Genomic DNA, 14,395 nt, shown 5'->3' on the forward strand with positions numbered 1-14,395 from the left:
GAATATGTCAAAATATTTAGCACAGATCCTTTTTAAAACGAATGTTTCTTTTTCATTTAAATGATTTAAATTAATTAATGCTAATAATTTTTCTACTCTACTAACGGAACAATTATCGCTATTTACAAAATTACATAAATCATAATTTTCAAGTAAATCAATTTTTGGGTTTTAAATTTTCTAAAGTCTCCTGGTCGCATACGTTAAGAAATTTTACCGGTATCATATCGAAATAGGGCGAACTATTGCACTTACTATAAAAATACCTTCACTTGCTTCATCTGCAAAAACAACATAATCTTTGTGGTTATTCTCGACAATATTTTATTATTTCAGTTCATTTTGGAATTAAAGTCAACATCTCATGTTCACTTTGCATAGGTATTTTTATAATATTATCACTGTAATAAAAAGAAAATACAAACTTTTCAAAATCTATAGTGGCAAAGGATTTAAAGAAACAATCTAAACCTATGACACCATAAATATTATTATCAAATGCATCAATTAGCAAAAATGTATGACATACATTTGTATTATTTACATTGAAACTTGACCTTAAAAAACTTAAAATTTGTTTTCAAATTTATCAATATGATTTTTAAAAATTACGCTAACACTGGCACCTATATCTAGTAAAAGTTTTAAAAATTTACCATGATAACCAACTGTTATATAATTTAGTAGTAACTTTGGTTTCTGATTTTCTATATTCCCCTTAGTCTCGAAAAAACAACTGATCTATATTATTTATATTTGAGTGTATTTTTACTAAATTGTGCCCTTGAATTTGTAGTATTAGAATTTTGCATAAAATATCCGCGATGGTGATTATTGTGGCTTACACGGCTATTTCCTCGGTTAAGTCTATTATTTAAATTGGATCTATTAAAGTTGCGTGAATTAGAAATCTGTCGATTTTGCCTGCTGTTATAAAAATTGCTATTTGAATTGTTATTATTTGACCTATTAACATTCGAGTTATTATGCGCTGGGCAATTCCTATAAGAACCCCGAATTTGTGAGTTGCCTCTATTATAGCTATTACCCCTATAAGAGCCTCTATGAGACATCGAATTAATAGCTGGTCTTAAATGAAAAATTTCTCTAGAACCAGTCAAAGATATTTCTTTATTTATAGCACCGCACATGGCATCATTTAAAGTTAAATAGTTTCGAGCTTTAATAATGGTCTTTTTGCAATTTTTTCATTAACGGGTCTTAAAACTCGCATATTTTGTTCGTTACCATCAGCTTGTGTTAAAGTAAGATCAACTAATAATTCCTCAAGTGACCTTCCAAATTCATCTATAGATTTTGATTTTTGCTTTTCGCTATTTAATTAAAAAAATATACATATAATATCTCATATAAGTTATATATGAGATAGATACTTATCTATCTTGTGATAACGGGATGTTTAATTATATTTTACTAAAACAACTTGTTTCTCTCATGTCTAAAATAGGTCTATATTTTAATTTAATAATTTTGTACAAAGAAACCAAAATTGCTTAACTAAACTATTACACATAAAACAATTATTAATAAACATATTTTGACATTATTTAACATACTAACTGGCATGAACCCTGACTAAGCTATTGACTAATATATTATAGTAATATAAAATATTACGTATGTAGGTACCTATTATATGTTAAATAACCTACTATATGATAAACTTAATTCTAAATAATATTACATAACTTAAAGCCTCTATTCTTATACTACACTTTTTCGCAAATCTTCTAACGATGTTGGCTGAGTAGCATAGATTTTGCTTTTTAAGTGACCCCAAAAAAATAAATCCAAAGATGATAAATCTATCGATCTGGAAACATCAGATCTAAATATTGTCGAACACGTAATGCGTAATGTGGTGGGCACCATCCTGTTGGAACATCAATCTATTCGCAATGTACCGCCGATAATTCTGTTTTTCAATTATGGCAGTTAATGCGGGTCTATGATGTCTTTCAGTAATTCCAAATTTATTTTACCGGTAAAATTTCCATGTAAGAAAAATTGACTAACTTATCAAAAATTGACCAAAAATACCAGCCCAAACTGTTAAAACTGTCACAGCTTAAGACTGTGTTGTTACAAGTATCTTATGGAAAGAAACACAGATAAACTAATTTTATTTTAATGTTTATTAGATTAACTCACGCGATGACAATGGCCTTTTAGAAGGTTGCTGGGATGGTGTGTATGCAAACGGTACCTCTCCCTTCTCCTGGACTGGTTCGTTTGCCATCATGGAAGAATACTTACTATCTGGCGGAAAACCTGTGAAATATGGTCAATGTTGGGTATTTTCTGGGACAACGGTCACCATTTGTAGATCCCTCGGGATTCCTTGTCGGTCTACGACCAATTATGTCTCAGCTCATGATACCGACTGTTCTATGACCATCGACAAATATTTTGATATTTTTGGAAATTTGATCACTGACAGTGAATTGATTAATTGTGCAGATAAATGTTGGAATTTCCATGTTTGGAACGATGTGTGGATGGCAAGGCCTGATTTGCCACCGGGCTACGGAGGTTGGCAAGTAATTGACGCCACGCCCCAGGAAACGAGTGACAGAGTATATAGGTGCGGACCTGCGTCTGTTAGTGCAATTAAAAAAGGTAGGCAAGTTTGGCGCTTCTTACTAATATATGTCATATTTGTCTAAATTCCAAATTTTATATTGGTTTCACGGTTTAATAAATGGTATACAGCTCATTATTAAAAACGCATCGACATTTTAGTTTATTTTTTGTACTAGAAATATTTCAAAACCTTCAACTTCCTTGGTGTCATTCTTCATTTTCTTCAAATAACAATCGAATACTAATGTTAAAACAAATAAAGTAGAAACAACTGTTTTTGGTTTCAGTACGCCTGGATCGATTATGAAAAATATTCATGATTTTTGTTTGTTTTTGGAAAAAGAAAAATTGTTGCATAAATGTTGCAACAGCATATTTTCATTTATTTCATTAAACTATTAGAAAAAAGTTCACAAAAGTAAATTTAAATAAAATTAAATATAAAAAAATTAAAAATAAATAAAATAAAACGTATTTACATATTTACATTTTTATACATAGGTGAAGTGGGGTTTCTTTATGACACCCCCTTTGTTTTCTCCGAAGTAAATGCTGACGTGGTTCATTTCAAAGAAGATGAAGATTCGGAGAGTGGCTTTACTAAATCTTCCTTAAATAAATACCAGTAAGTTTATACATGTATGCACTTTTATATTATATTTAGATTATATGATATATCATGATAAGCTAAATAACCTGTCTTTTGTCCATGCTATAATGTGTTTAATAATGGCTTTAGAATTTTTTTTAATTGATTTATTCGTATGTACCAGTAAAAGCCAATAATAGATTCAATAAATAGAATGTGTTCTAACTTCTTAGCGAATGATTAGTATATTAGCTTCTTCTAAGTTAATTTTGTTGAAGAGCATGTCATTAAAGAGTTTATTAAAGAGCAACTCATTAATTTAAAATCTAACTAAACATTTAAATTGCGTCAATTATACGTCATTATCACTAATACGATAATGAAATTTTATTCAATATTAAAAAAGATGGTGACGAAGATGACTATTTTTCCAAGATTTCCATCAGATATTCGTCCAGTAGGCTATAGATCAGACGAATTCATGATAAAAGAGATTAAAAGTTATATTTATTTAAATGCACACCAAATTAATGATTCCCTAAAAAATAATTCAAGTTGTGACTAGAAAAAACTGACTAAATATTTTGGTTCATGTTAATTTATTATTTACATTTCGCGAAACTCGTTTACATTTTAGACAATTGTAGATAAATTTATCCATAACTATGGCAAAAAATATTCTTCATATATCTTAGAATATGGTACACATAAAAGAAGGTTCACATGACTTTAGACATATTTTCAATAGTAAGTTTTTACATATTTATAATAAGACTTTCTCGTCAATCAATCATCATAAGAACAACAATAGTCTACTGGCCTGCGACAACAATACAAGTCATAAGGAAGAGTTACTTTAAACATAAAGAACTTTCTAAAAGGTAATCACTCAAAATGTAAGTTCTATTATGATTCTATTAAATCATTAGAATCTATGGTTCGGAAACTTTTTTTCCTTATTTCAATTACTCTATTCAATATCGGAATTTACATATACAAACCCCGCTGCATGCATATAAACCATCTGAAATTTTATAACTTTTATTTGATTATATTATTATAACATCAAAGCGGGAATGTTTAGAGCAAGGCATATTGTTATATATAATTGCTTATCTGAATATATACTATACCACCTACTACAAATATTTAGGAGCCTAAATCAAAGAATATACTTCATAATTGTTAAAGATAACTTCTCGATTATAGGTAACTTCATTTTTGTTCTTAGTTCCCATGTCTGTTCTAATTTCTTTCATGGGACTGAAGACCAAAATAGTTTTCCACAATAGTTCTAACTACAGTTATTTGGTAGACCACCAGGTCGCTTTGATTAATTCGCACTTCACAATTACCACGTAAAATTTCCTTTTATCTCTTTCAGCAAATTGATTGTATGTTTTTACATCAATAGTTAATAAATAATAATTATAAATAATAAATTAAATTTATTATTTTTTTATTTAATAAATAATATATTAAATTTTGAAATATTATTACATTTTATAAAATATACCCTTTAAGCGAGAAGTACTAGTTATTAAACTGTTAAAACTAGTTAGGTTTTTATGAGTTTTTTTCGAATTTATAATTAATTTCTCGTTCTTTCACAATAAGTCGTGGGTGAGTTCTTAGGTGGTGGTGTCTTTTTTTACAGGCTTAACTTAACAATTCACAAAATTTAGAATCCTAACCTAACTAATAAATCTGATCCTAAGATTTAATGTAGAAAAACTATAATTAAAAAATGTGCGATTTTAAAGATTAAGTCCTTTTGTCATTACTATATTAGACATTGAAATTCTAATTTATTTATATCGGGTTTTTTAAATTTTAATCAGTTACTAAGCTTCCTTAAAGCTGTAAGCTGTACTCCTATAAGCTGTAAAATGATGAAGCTTAATTCGTCTTTTCTCTATTTTAACACCATGACCAAGGTTCCTTATTAGTTTCTCCAAATTACGATTGACATAATTTATGTTTCAGCGTTGGTAGAAAAATTGTAACAAAACATGTCGGCCCAACCGACCATAACGGGGATAGCGATATGTATGATATAACTGATGACTTCAAAAATCGAGAAAATACCCGTGAAGAGAGAATGGCTGTCTTAAATGCGATCAGAGGTGTACCGGCCGCCCAGAACATCTATGACCTGCCTTTAGAGGATAGTAATGATGTTTTTCTGGATTTGGTTGATATTGATGCCGTACCTATCGGTCAAAGTTTTGATGTGACGGTTATTATTGAGAATAAGTCCGCAGAAGAGAGAAATGTTTCCATGGTACTAAATGCCTCTTCAGTATTGTATAACGGTATAATGGCCAAGGAAATTAAAAAAGCCCGAAAAATTATAAAGGTAAATGATATTCAACGCTTACTTTTTTGCGATAAATTTGCCTAACGGCGTAATACTTTGAGTCTATGATAGAATAAAAAAGCCACTAAATGTACAAAAAATCAATCTTATCAACAACAAATTCTTTAATTTTCATTTTTAATTAATTTTTTTTTTGTTTAAATACCAAAATTTTTTAGGTTCTCCCAGGGGCCCGAGAAACTTTTAAAGTTACAGTTCAACCAGAGGATTATCTGGATAAATTAGTGGAACAAGGACTGATAAAAATTTACGCTTTGGCAACTGTAGATGAAACTAAGCAAACATGGAGTGAAGAGGATGATTTTACTATGACGCTTCCAACAGTAACAATTAATTTACCAGAGGTAGTTGGTGTAAATGAAGCTTGTGATGTTCAATTTAGGTAACTAATATATGACGTAAAACACACATCAAAATGGTCTAGGGGACAAGGAAAAGAAGCCGTTTTATTTTTAGACGCAAACATTTGTTTGCAAGATAAATTGTGTTCATTTTTTGTTTAATATAACTTTGAACAAATTGTAACGATTCAGTAAACACCGAGAAACTGAGAAGCTGATTATCCTCATTCCGGAATAACACACACCGGACGATATTTAGAAGGTTGGTGAAAATGGCCGGGAACAGCATTGAGGCGAGTACATAAGGAGCCGCATCCCTGATAGTTGTAAGTTCAGTAAAGTAAAGTTCAGAATATTGGTACAGAAATTTAAGTAGTTGTAAAGAAATACAGTAAAAATAAATATCGTGTTTTCGTAGTGAACTGTACAAATAAAGTAGTTGACTAATTTCGACTGTTTTAATTCACACCTAACCAATGGGAAAAACGCTACATTGGTATCAGGGTGCGGGATGTGAATTGCGCGTTAGTCAACTGGACATCGATGAAAATAAATAATAGTGGACTAAAACAAATCGAACTAAAGAGCGTGAAAATGCCAAAGCTGTTGTATTTTAAACGGCTGAGCTGAAAAGAGAGCTGGAGGACAGGAACTGCGATACGGCGGGAAATAAAACGGCGTTCGGTATTACTTGAGAAAAGCGGAACCCGAACAACGTTGATTTTCCTGGTGCAAGCGATATCAGTCAATTGTTTTAAAGTTGGCCCAATGATTTGCAAGTAAATTCCCCCAACCTGGAAGCTAAATTATTACAAAATTGTGACAATCTGGAAGTGAAGTTGCAAGAAAATTTTTTCACACTCAGCAATTTAAAAAGTGAACTTGGGGAAAAGCTATAAGAGAATTAAGCCAGGTTGGAAGAAAAGAATTTGGAGAACAATGCTAATTTAAAAAGTGAGTTTGAGGTAAAGCGAAAACAGAATTCTGCCAGGTTGGATGAAAAGATTTTGGAAAACAATTCCAATTGTAAAAAAGAATTAGAAGAAGACAGTCTGGAAAAATCTTGGTTACTGAAAAAGCAGATTTTTTTATTGGTGGAGGACAAGATAAGCGACCCTGTCGACCTTCAGCAAAAGACCACAAGAGCGAAGTCTGTGCCAATACAGAATCTGTTGGACTGAAACCGCCTCAATTTAATGGTATTTTATCCTGGAATATTTATAGGTTGGTCGTCTAGGTAGAAAGCCACTGCCCTTACATTGGTCTTGAGAGGAGATGCTGCTGCTAGAATGTCCCTAGAAAAACAAGAAGAGTACTACCATGGAACTATACGTAGTTGAAAAATGGATGCCAAAATCAGAGAAGATCTTGCGAGAATTTAAAGTTAGCATTACACGTTTAGTTCGACTTGCATATCCAGATATCTAGCAAAGGATTATGCAACGGTTGACAGTTCAGCAAATCCTAGATGGACCCTGCGATGGTAAAATGAGGCATGCTTTACTATTAGCATATTTACCTAAGCTAGTAGATGCAGCACAGGTCCTTGAATTAGAATCCGCCAAGTGTGACAAAAGGTTCGGCAAATGTTTTCAGGAGAAATGTGTTCAGGGAATCATTAGGGAGGTGAATGAAGGACGTAGCCGCTAGGACCGGAAGTTGGCGTATTGGAAATGTGGCAAATTAGGTTACTTAAGACGAGACTGTCCAGAAGGCGCTAGTTCCACTCCCGCCAATCCGGAAAACTAGAGCAGGTGGTTGCGAAGGAGTGATCGTCGACCTACATTCAGCAACTTCCACTAAAAGTAAAGACCGCCCAGGTTTACTCGCTGCAGCACCATAGCAACAGTGTTCGTTCAGCATCGTAGCAACATCGACTCGTACGTGGATGGAACCCTGCGCACTGTCCTGCTGGATACAGGTGCGAGAAAAATAATTATAAGAGCCGACAGAGTAAAATTTGCAGCCATATTTTGACAAATTGCGGCTGTAGACATCAACTGGCAAGCCATTCCGAAAGAACTGGAAGAGCTAGTAGTTTCGACGTGGGGCACCGGCCTAAGGCTAGGCCGAAGAAAGAGACTGAGCCATTGGATTCATAGATATCGAGACGTTTCTGATACTAGGAAGAAAGGGAGGACCAACATAGCTCAGTTCAAAATCAATACAGGAAGCGCTCGTCCCATCCCGCAGGCGGCTGAAAGACTACCACTGACCAACAGAGAGAAGGCTAATAAGGTTATTGAGAATTTGGACAAGGAATAGAACCATCTAGTTCATGGTCTTCACCGGTGGTACTGGTAAAGAAGAAAGATGACTCGACCAAATTTAGCGTAGATTACCGACAGCTTAATATCGTGACTAAAAAGAACAACTATCTCGCATTAATGACACTTTAGACACTCTGGCTGGATGGAAGAATTTTTCAAGGCTGGATCTGAAGAGTGGATACTCGTAAGTTAAGTTGGCCCGTAAAAATATCGGAATACGGCTTTCACGGTGGGTGCTAGATTATAGCAATTTAACGTGATGCCATTTGGACTGTGCAATACCCCTGCCACTTTTCAACGACTGACGGAACCGATTTTAAGAGGACTATCCTAGAAGAGTTTCTTGATTTACCTTAATGACATTATTGTGGTAGGAAAATTGTTTTGAGGACCACGTGTAAGATCTAGAAGAAGTGTTCCTGAGGCGAGATTCAGGATTCAAGTTGAGCCCAAAGAAATTTCATCTCTTTCAAAGAGCTGTGCAGTATCTGGGTAACGTTGTTTCCAGTCAAAGAGTTGCTGTTGATAAAGCAAAGGTTATGTCAAAGGTTGGCCAGTTCCCAAAGATCAAGCATGAGCTACGCAGCTTCTTGGGATTATGAAATTACTACCGGCAACGAACTTAATAATTCTGGACTTGATATATCTGGACTGGACTATATAGACTTAATATAAATTAATATATCTGGACTACTAATGCAAATGGCTACCATGACCAAAAATAACCGCTGCCTGATGGCCGCTATTTTTGTAGTGGTTGTGTCCTTTTGATGTTGCTTACTGTGAACATTTTCAGTATTGCCAACAAAAGATTTGACTTGTGACCTGTCATGAACTAAAGTATAAAAAGTTGTTGGCTCGTGCGGTGTTGTACACTTTCTTCACTCATAAATAATGAAATCATATTGTATTATTATTATACAGTGCTTTCATTTCAAAACGATCCACCCTTAATAACTTTCTTAAAAAAAAAAAAAAAAAAAAAAAAAAACACACGTCAAATTAGATATACAGGGGGACGTTTAATTATGCATTTACTGAAGTTCTGTCAATCACCTCCTCACCTCCAGCTAACCTCACTTTAATATGTCAAATGGGAACCCCCATCGTGTGATACATAATAGTAAGCAGCGGAAAAACATGCGGATTTTCATTATCCCAGTATCTACAGTTATGTCTGTTTACCAGGCCATTTAAAAAAAAGGTCGATTCGTCACTGAAGCAATGATTTTTTGATGATCTATTATAAAAAATGTAAGAATTTTAAAATGATGTAGGTACCACACTAAAAGTATTCATTTAAAATACGAAAGTTTGGCGTAAATAAAATATTCATTATTTCTAGACATTTTCGCTAACTATTTGCTTACACATTTACCGATTTCATTTTTTTTTTGGTACCGTTGAATAGAGAATTTTACGCTGCTTACTATGATGTATCACACGATGGGGGTTCCCCTTTGACATATTAAAGTGAGGTTAGCTGGAGGTGAGGAGGTGATTGACAGAACTTCAGTAAATGCATAATTAAACGTCCCCCTGTATATCTAATTTGACGTGTTTTTTTTTTTTTTTTTTTTTTTTTTAAGAAAGTTATTAAGGGTGGATCGTTTTGAAATGAAAGCACTGTATAAAAATAAATATACCTATAAAAATGATAGTTCAAAAATTAACGAAAATGTTATTAGAACGAATTATTATTGTTGTTAAGAGCCACCGTTGTCGATGTTACTTGGGGATCTTATAAGAGACCAAGAGGAAGATCCCTATATACAGATAGTCCTATCCTGGAAGGAAAGAAACTAACTTGGGAAGAAAATGTGTGAAGTAACATTGGGCACAATGGAACTTGAAGCGAAATTGTTGATCTTGACAGCAAAGAAGAAAGAAGGTAATTTGTTGGCTTAAATGTTGTATTTACAATTGAGTTAGAGGAAAGAGAAAACCATGCTGGTATGTCAGGAGGACACCTTGAAATAAAAAAAAAAAAACAAAAAGCCTGGGAAAAGTGAGGAAAAGATTTTACTGGGTCCATAGCAAGGCAGACGTAAGTGACTGGGTCAAGAAATGCATTGTATATACGGTCAGTAATGTGCCGCCGCAGAGAAAGCAGCAAGCTTTGATGTCAGTACAACGTGGGAAGTCCCTTTGAAAGGATTGCTGTTGACGTTGCTGATCCATTTCCCGAATCAGAAGCATAAGTGGATCGTGGCGTTATTGACTGCTTCAGCAAATGGGTTGAAGCATACCCAATTTGGTGTACCTTTAGAGCTACATTCAGAGCAAGTCCAAATTTTTGAATCCAGCTTGTTTCAGAACATTTGTAAGACGCTTGGAATCAAGAAAACGGGAACTACTACATTACACACCCGCAGTCAGATGGCATGGTCAAACCAATGAATAGGACCAATAATCGCCACATTTATGTTATTAAGTTGTTCTTGTTGATAATAAATATACTTCTGCTTTAGGGGATATTTGATAAACTGAAAAATATATTCAGTATCGTTCTTGCCGCCAGTGTAGTGAGCATTTGTTTTAGTTGTTAGTACAACATAGTTAATGTGCAACATCTTGATCGTGAAATAAAATTATGAGCAGGAAGGTTGTGGCAGAGGCCTAAAGGGACTAGTAATGCACTGATTCAACCAGAGCAACAGAATCTATACATGCTAGTTTTATTTGGCTTCGAGCATTACGAAACCTCAATATTACTGATAAGACGTGAGCTTTAAAATGTTCATGGCGTCAGTGTCACTATTCAGACAATTTAAAATAGGTTACAGGAAAGCAATCTTTATGCCAGATGTCCCGTTAGAGCTCCAGCGGAAACCGCGCAAGGAGATGGGAAAAGAATATCAGAAATGGCAAGAGTGTGAATGAACATGAATGCTTTTTACTGTTAAACCAAGGTTTGGTTTACATCCTGCTTTAAGAATGGTGAGGGTGTAGCGAACATTTAGCAACTCGTCTCGCCTGTAAACGATTTAAGAAGTTGACAGATTCCAAGAAGGAACTTTGATAGTTTGGGTTGGAGTTTCGATAGGTTTTCGGACTAATCCGGTTCCTATTGAAGGGTTTTTAATAGTAAACCAATATCGGGATCAAATTCTAGAACTCATTGTTCATCCACGTGCTACAGAATGCAAGTCAGGGAATCGTGTGTGAAAGTGTTTCAGACAAAGGAAAAGTTGCTGAACTGTATGCAAGTACAATGTGTTTTTGATTAATTGATGTTCAGCAGCAGTTCTAATATGAATTTAGTTCTGCTTATTTAATCTAATATTCTGTATATTTAATATTTAAAAAAAAATTGAAATTTGTCTGTAATTGTTTTTTAATACCTTTATCCCCTATAATTATGTATTATTTTTATTTAATATTTTTTAAAATTGATCATGTTACTTTATTAATGTTTATGTACAGCAGATAACGAAACTTAATGGTTATAATAAAATTATAATTAAACGGTTTAATTTATATTATAGTACCGTCTGCGCGCCTTTGTCGTAACATTGTCATTATTTATCCGATAAATAATAGAAAAAGCCATTAAAATGGCCGAAAATCGGGCAAACCCGGGTGGTATATTTATATTATATATTAAACTACCTGCACTCCGTAAAAAGAATGAATTTTACAATGCTATGGAAGTGCATACATTAAGTCAGCCTTTATTTACTTTGCATACTTAATAAGGTTTTATTACTCTCTACCTAGTTGAAATAGACTATAGACCATTTTGATGTGTGATAAATAAAAAACTAACTTTTTTTAACCAATTTACATTATATTTTTTAGTTTTACTAACCCCTTAAACATGCCACTAACACAATGCACGTACACCATAGAAGGCCCCGGACTACAGATGCCAAAAAGTCATAAATACCGAACGGTAATGCCCCAAGAAACGGTAACTTTACAACATACATTTAAAGCAAAAAAGGCTGGAGAAAGAAATATCGTTATTAGTTTTACTAGCAGTGAGATTCGAAATATTAACGCCTCAAAGAGTATTAGAATCCAGAATTAATATTCGGTGAACATTTTGTATGTTAAGTTTAATGCTGTAAGTAATATTTGTAAATTATTTTTTATACGTTAACGATAGCTATTTAGTTCAAATTAGAATCAAAACGAAGATGTTAAAGGGATATAATAAGTCAAGAACTTTTGAGATTCTTTTAATAATACCTATCAATAGCTTTAGTAAGTACTTAATATACCCATTAAATTGCTTTAGGCTGAAAATTATATATATTACGTCAAAATTAAAATATTATGCATTTTAATTCTGTTCTATCTTAAAAAAAATAAATGTATTTTACATATATTGGTTTCATTTCAAAAGGAAACACCCTTAATAGCTAAAAAACGTCAATCTAGATATACAGGAAGACGTTTAATTTTATATTTGACAAAGGTCTGATAATCAAGCTCCTGAACTCCAGCTAACCTCACTTTGACATGTCAAATAGGTACTCCCATTGTGTGATACATCATTGTAAGCAGCAGGGTGATTCTAAATTTCAATCATCAGCTAAAATCGTTTTATTCGATTTAATTTAGGTTTGTTGGTACATATTTGTTATTTTCCCTAATATTTGACAGATGGAAACGTCAATTGCCTTTTCTATTGATAAACACTAAGAATATTCATTTATTTTGTTAATTTTTTCGCCTCCGTGTTTTTTTATTTAAATATATGCCCACATTATTCCTTTAAAATAAAAAAATATCCTTTAAAACCACTACTATCCATAGGGAAATAACAATTGAATTCATGGAAAATCACAAAAATTTGTTGTGTTCATCCACTTTTGGTTTTAATATGGCAATATTGGTGCAATCAATAGCACTTATCTCTCCATAAATATTAATTTATTAAGTTGTCTCTCACCTCTTGTATTTGAAAAATTATTGAATCGGTCAGCAAGGTGATTGTCCATAATTTTAGTAGTTTTATGGATCCAACGACTTGCAGTAATTTCACTAATTCCAAAATCTTGTCCAATGCTTCTTTGGTAATAACCTGTGGCATAAAACCTTGACATACTAAAACTGCTAATTCAATAGTAACTCTACGTCCTCTGCCTCTATTATTGACAGAAGGTTGTGGAAAATAGGGTCGAATTAGATTTATTAGTTGTTGGGTTTAAGAAAGCTTCTTGATTAACAAATGAAAACGTGATAAACTATCGATGAAATAAAAACGTTTAAAAAAGGATGCTGACACATTATGCACGTATTAAATAAGGAAGAAGATATATCGTCTGGTGCATACGATATACGCAAGCGTGTCGTCGACAAATCGTTAAAAACTAGGCAATCCACAAGACCCTCACAATTGAAAATTTTCTTTAGAATCAGTCATATCGAGTAATCGTGTTTGTTGTTCTAATTTTAGAATCCCAGTACATTGTCTATTCGGCAGTTCAAAAAATTAAATAGGTTGACGTACATCCGTATAGTAAGCTAAAATGTTTAGCAATACTGAAAATTTTATCGACGTCATACTTTGGTATGTCAAATGACTGTCCTATAGTGTGATACATCAGTTTAAAAGGCAGAAAATCTACTACCCAAGTGTATAAAAAATGTTTATAGACTTATAAACAGTAAGGGTTTAAAAGGTGTCTAAAAAAGAAACAATTTAATCACTTCAGAGAATTTATTTTATAAGGTGGTCAAAATGTGTAAAAATCGTTATGCGCGAGACAAATTTAAAGTCTGTTTTGAAATTCGGCACGAACTTGGCAAGTGTTGGTCTACTAATATCTCTAAATTAGCGAGTAATTAGTTAAAGGTGGAGATAAAGAAAGTGCCTCTAACTACAGGCCACTATGTCTTTTAAGTGTAATCTGGGTCTGATTTACTTGGAAAATAATTTACACAGTATATGGCATATAAATAATGGGATAATGCACTCAAATTTAAATATAAAAAGTCTGCATAAAGAACTCCATCCAATTGCTATGCATTAAAAATTGTTTTATCAGAATTCGATAAAAACATATCATAACAGGCTTAGCATTAACGTTATGGAACATATTTTTGGAGCTCTTGTACTGAACAGCTGATGCAAACAGTATTTATCTTGCGAAAAAGAGCAATTAGGTACATGATTAAAGCCAAATTTAGAGACCACTCTTTATTGCGAATAACATCTTGACAATACCATCTTTGCTTATATACAGTGTCACTGATACAT

The 14,395-nt window shown here is 33.0% G+C and overlaps 1 protein-coding gene across 2 annotated transcripts in view; it reads left to right on the plus strand.

The window, feature by feature from the left end:
* The window catches only part of LOC126734465 (hemocyte protein-glutamine gamma-glutamyltransferase-like), a 32,600-nt gene extending 20,085 nt beyond the window's left edge, over positions 1-12,515 (plus strand). For both annotated transcript variants that reach the window (XM_050438108.1, XM_050438109.1), the window contains exons 5-9: positions 2,163-2,640; positions 3,106-3,229; positions 5,180-5,552; positions 5,732-5,955; positions 11,986-12,515. In XM_050438108.1, coding sequence (XP_050294065.1) covers positions 2,163-2,640; positions 3,106-3,229; positions 5,180-5,552; positions 5,732-5,955; positions 11,986-12,217 — 1,431 coding nt within the window. In that variant the 3' untranslated portion in view covers positions 12,218-12,515. The remainder of the gene's footprint in view (positions 1-2,162; positions 2,641-3,105; positions 3,230-5,179; positions 5,553-5,731; positions 5,956-11,985) is intronic.
* Positions 12,516-14,395: the final 1,880 nt, after the last annotated feature.

The sequence above is a fragment of the Anthonomus grandis genome, chromosome 3, assembly GCF_022605725.1.
Source record: "Anthonomus grandis grandis chromosome 3, icAntGran1.3, whole genome shotgun sequence".
Lineage (NCBI taxonomy): Eukaryota > Metazoa > Arthropoda > Insecta > Coleoptera > Curculionidae > Anthonomus > Anthonomus grandis.